General features: G+C 39.6%; 1 protein-coding gene across 1 annotated transcript in view; it reads right to left on the minus strand.

Annotated features, from left to right (window-relative positions):
• LOC103360252 (hepatocyte cell adhesion molecule-like) overlaps positions 1 to 5,318 on the minus strand; it is a 9,229-nt gene extending 3,911 nt beyond the window's left edge. The window contains exons 1-2 of the mRNA XM_008285938.1: positions 5,136 to 5,318; positions 2,658 to 2,999 (exon numbers count right to left, since the gene is read on the minus strand). Coding sequence (XP_008284160.1) covers positions 2,658 to 2,999; positions 5,136 to 5,298 — 505 coding nt within the window. The 5' untranslated portion in view covers positions 5,299 to 5,318. The remainder of the gene's footprint in view (positions 1 to 2,657; positions 3,000 to 5,135) is intronic.
• Positions 5,319 to 5,534: the final 216 nt, after the last annotated feature.

Consider the following 5,534-nt stretch of genomic DNA (forward strand, 5'->3'; position numbering starts at 1 on the left):
TTGCCAAAAAGTTCCAGTTTTGTCTCGTCTGTCCAGAGGACATTCTCCCAGAAGCTTTGTGGCTTGTCAACATGCAGTTTGGAAAATTCAAGTCTGGCTTTTTTATGATTTGTTTTCAACAATGGTTGGAGTTCACCTTTAATGTCTTTTCAGGTTGTTCTGGGCTCTTTTGTTACCATTCATATTATCCGTCTCTTCGATTTGTCATCAATTTTCCTCCTGCTGCCACGTCCAGGGACGTTGGCTACAGTCCCATGGATCTTAAATTTCTGAATAATATGTGCAACTGTAGTCACAGGAACATCAAGCTGCTTGGAGATGGTCTTATAGTCTTTACCTTTACCATGCTGCTCTATCATTTTCTTTCTAATCTCCTGAGACAACTCTCTCCTTGGCTTCCTCTGGTCCATGTTTAGTGTGGTACACACCATGTCACCAAACAGCACAGTGTCTACTTGTAACCCTATAAATAGGCCGACTGACTGATTACACATTTGTAGACCCCTGTGATGCTAATTAGAGGACACACCTTGATTGAACATGTCCCTATGGTCACATTATTTTCAGTCTTTTCTAGGGGTACCATCATTTTTGTCCAGGCCTGTTTCATGAGTTTATTTTTTAAAATATTTCTGTTGAACCACGGTTCAAAAGCAATGTCTGATTTTCATTGTGTAATTTTCATTGAATTTTTATTTATTATTACTTTTGTCAGATTCAAGTTATTTCTGTGAGCGTTGTGGATTTTTCTTACATTAACCGAGGGGTACCAACAATTTTGTCCATGTGTGTAGGTGACAGTTACTGTAAAAGAAAACAATGTAGTTTCCTGGCAGATAAAAGTGCCCAAAAAATACTGTAAAATAACATAAAATAGCCATCTCATAAAAAATAACCTTAAAACCCCTTCGGTTAAATGTTGGCTTCTCGGTTTGGTGGGACATTAATCTACAAATAGACAGAAGATCACCAACTCTGCTCCTTTTCTAAAATGTCAGATTAAAAATTCACCAGTGCGTAAAAATGCAACCAAGAACTTATAAAGTTAGATATTTAGAAAACGACAATGTATTGCAAGGTTTTATGAAGTAGTTATAGCATTAGTTGGAAGAAGATTCTCTGTAGCAGAGTAGGAAGAAAAGCTCCTCCAGACACTGACTGGCTGCTTTACAACATTTTTGGTCCCTCCTACTCTTTTTGAAGACACAGGTGACCTTCACTCAGGCTGCTATGTGGGCAGCGTTGATGCCAGTCATTACACAGATCACTGAGTTGCATCATATACGCATACTCATGTGCATCCTCGCTCATATCTCCTCCAGCAAAAACCTCCTCAAGATGCTTTTTAAGAACTGAGAAATCTTTCAAAAGGGAACTATCAGATTGATAGGCTGGAGGACGATGAGGAGGCTCATAATAAAGAAATGAGATGAGCCCCTGCACTCCTCTATTAAAGATGCCAGTCTTACGACACACCTAAAGAATAATTTCAGTTAAATGCAGTTTGTTTTCTTTCACTGAAGAATTGAAGGTCTTTGTGTGTACTCTGTTAGGTTGACCTCTTCTTCACTGCTGTAGAGACAAATAAAATCTTTATCAAGCTTAATAAGTGATTTCCAAAACCAGCACTGTGCTCGTTTGTGCAGCAGTTTTCCCTCCATTTAAATTCATCACATAAAACAACACGTGCAGCACTCAATCTCAACTTGAACTGAGTTCTTTGTGCTACAAGTAAACAAAAATTCCAAAATAGACAGAAAGACGTTTTACATAGATTGTACTGGTTCAGTCTGATAGGATTCCTCTCTGTAGTGTCACTGTCAACACTAAAAACCAAAGAAAAGATTAAATTAAGATTTCCTACAGCATTTCTACACATTCAGCATCATGCACCCCTTTAGTTTAGTTTCTTGTTTCTGCTGCGTAACAAACAACACGCCAAAACAGTCAAATGGGAGCGCTGCCATTGATTCATGGAGTCTAGTGAACTCATGATTCCAGGCATAACTTCATCCACCCACAACCTGAACAGAAGCTTCGTCAGTCGAAGAGAAAATACCTCCGTGGATGCGTAAGACCTTTGAGTCTGTACAGTAAGCTGCAAAACTTTACACGGTTAGAAGAGTGCTTTTGTGTAGAAATATGTGTGACACTCAGAAGAGTGAGAAGAGATTGAATCGTGTTACCTAAATCTGAGGAAAGGTCAAAAATGTTCTGTAGGATTCACTGCACGTCAAACTGGCTCCAGCACAGCCCGAGAAATCACTGAAACATGGAATTCTTCAGGTGAAATCCCTGAACTTGGAGAGGACGACTGCAGGTATGCAAGATGCTACAGACTAAAAATATCTGCAGCTTCTTCTCTGAGCATAAACAGGCTCAAAAGTGAGAAAATTTGCAGCTTACAAGTCAGAAAAATTACACAAATCTTTAACAACTTCCAAACGAAATGTAAAGTCTATCAAGTTTGTCTCCATGAAAACATAATTTATCACTTCAAGAGTGTGTAAATGTGAGTCAAGATATCAATACTCAAACTTGAAGCTTAATCTTGACTTTAGATCAGACACAGATGCATGTTTTCTGAAGCAGAGTAAAATGTTCTTGCACCTTTATGATGCCCTCAAAGAATCATAAAGGTGAACTGGTCCTCCTACCGTCCACACTGAGTGTGATGCTGCCCTCTCCTGGAAACGTGTCATCCGTGATGGAGATCTCCACGTCATAAGTTCCATCATCAGAGGGTCTGAGGTTGTGGAGAAGCAGAGTCCCGTTCTCAAACACCAGGATGCGGTCTCGGTACTCGGGCCTCAGGGTCCCGATAATGTCGGTTCCAATCGACTGGACCACAGTGACAGATTTTTCTCTCTGGAGCTGCCACTTGATGACCGGTGGGTCGATGCTGAAGCTGCTGTAGCTGACAGACAGAAGGGCTTCGCCTCCTACGGAGCCTCTGATGAGAGTGTTGGGGATAGTCATGTTCACTGTCACAACTTCACCTGCACAGAAACATAAGAGGAGAGATTCTGCTTTAGAGGTTCTTCTGCATCTTCACCCCAATCCAAAGCAGCACCTTTACGAGGGTCATCCGGCCCCAATTTACTGAACGACCCACGCCTGACCATTTTTAATTTGACAGATTTTTTCAAAGTGGTGAAGATAGGCTGAGAGTGCATGTATCTCTATTGTAACTACACAGGCACGAGAAAAGGTTTCAAGTCTTCAGGTAAACTGCAATTCTGTGCACATTACATTTCAGCAGCTCCATAAACTACAGCCTCCAAAACAACCTCAACTCTCTGAAACAGTTTTAACAAATTCAGACATGTTTTAATAAGGTAGAAGTCATTGCAAGGCATAATTTTACCTAATAAACTTGAAACCAAGAGTTAAAAAAATGTCATACTGCCTTAATTTATCTCTAATCATGCTGTGAGCCCATTACTTCCCCTCCTTAATAAATAAGTTCAGACTTTCTAACTTGTGAAGGAAACCAACAGAATTAACAAATAAAATGTGAAGCTTTCTTTCTCATGTTAGTTCATATGTTGCAGAAAACAACCTACAGCTCAAAGGAAATACATGCATTTTCTTTTTTAATCAAGCCACGTACAGTAACATTTATATTGAAATCAATATATTGAGCCAATTAATTCATGAGTTTGTCATTTTAAGTCAGCTGAAAAACAACAAATCATATGAAACAGACAACAGGTGGTAAGACAACAACATAAATCTACTAAACCTTCTTTCCCTCAGCTGCTTGTCTTCTTTCATTTTGTCATGTCATTACAAGCGTTCCTTTTTCTGAGAAATCTTAAATACAAATTACTTTTGTTGTGTCATGCCATGTTGTTTATTCAGCTGTATATGTGCAATAAAGGACACAACTCCCTGCATGGGCCCTGAACACAAGCGCATTGTGCACCGAGGAATCCTCCAAACTGAAAGTGATTTGCACGGAAACAGAGCTACAGCAGCTTTACAAACAGTTTTTGCACATAAATGTAACTGTAAATAGTTGTGCATGTACATTCAGCTGTGCATGTCAGCGCTGTTCTACCTACAGTAACTGATATGGTCATTAGATGAAGACGAACTACTGTATCACTGTGGAAAATACGTGATGTGGGCACCACGCCCCGTCACTGCTGTACACTGGAGCCCGTTTTTCATGGCAGATCCACATTACCATGGTAACAGCTGTCAGCCTCTGGGATGGGCCGGCGTGAGCCAACAAAAGTGGGGATTGTTTGTTCAAATTTCCTTCTTGGCAGTTCATGAAAAGAGCACTGGGAGCTATCCAGACGCCATGCTAGCTCTGCAGAAACAGAGCAGCTCAGTGACTCTGCTGCTCGCCACAACAATGGCCGGACAGTGATGACATACAGCCACAGCTGAAAACATGTGAAAACACTGGTTCTGGTACAGCCTGTAGGCACAATTACAGTATTACTTACAAAGCGTGGGCACAAGACTGTAAAAACACCCACATAGTCTAAAGCAATCCAACACCCCGACAACAAACACTACCTTTGTGACTGTTGTGATGTCCAGTTTTCAACAAGTTGTCAATTGAAATCTACTTTTTCTGAAGCCATAAACTGTTGTGAGAGCGAATATGTCGTAATATTATGCAAAACTCTGCACAAATTACCATAAATCTGTGGCGATGTCATACTGTGTCAAACAATTTACATGCTCTGTTTGTACTTGAATAAAGAAAGTTTGCAACTTTAAAATCAGCTCCAGTTGTCTTTTTCTTCCAAAAACTCAAGTTTGCTATTATAAAAGCATATCAGCCTCAGTATTTGTTGGTTATAATGAAAAATTTAGTCTTTTTTTTTTTAAATACTGCAAACAGCCTCTGATTGTTTCATTTGCAGCACTGCAAGCAAATGGTTATTTTGAAATTGATATCCATTATATATTAGACATTTTTGATCCCCTCCTACTTAAACATGAACATGAAAATAACCCAACTTATTTGCTATATTTTAAACTATATTCATCTTTTGCAATTCACTCTTTGCAAAATTTATCAGACACCATGCATGGTCTATTGTTATTTGATCTACTTGTGCAGCAAATTTTAAAGCAAATTTGTAGCAAAAAAAAAAAAAAAGGCGACATACCTGAATTGAAGAGTCCGAGGCATACGAGCAATAAAATCTGGTGTGTTATTTTGGCTTTAGAAGGAGCGTCCTTCTCTGCCTTCATCTTGGGTCTCAAGCTTTGTTTTGCTCCCAGACAAGCAGCATGATTTGCGACTCGGGGCAGGACGGAGGACACAGTCATTCATTCACACTCTGCTGGGACTGAGTACATGTTGTTCTCAGAAGCCACAGTAGAAGCAGGACAAAAGTGGGTGTGTCTGGATGTTCACTTTATGACTTTAGCTATAATAATGTTTGTATTGGAAAAGCATTAATTTCCATCAACAAAAAAGTTTGATGGACTTGAGTATCCATCACCCCCCAAAACTAGTGCATCGGTGTTCAAACATATCTCTTTCAAGTTAAGGTTAGCCGTAA

This window comes from Stegastes partitus, unplaced genomic scaffold (genome assembly GCF_000690725.1).
Source record: "Stegastes partitus isolate 25-593 unplaced genomic scaffold, Stegastes_partitus-1.0.2 Scaffold423, whole genome shotgun sequence".
Classification (NCBI taxonomy): Eukaryota; Metazoa; Chordata; class Actinopteri; family Pomacentridae; genus Stegastes; species Stegastes partitus.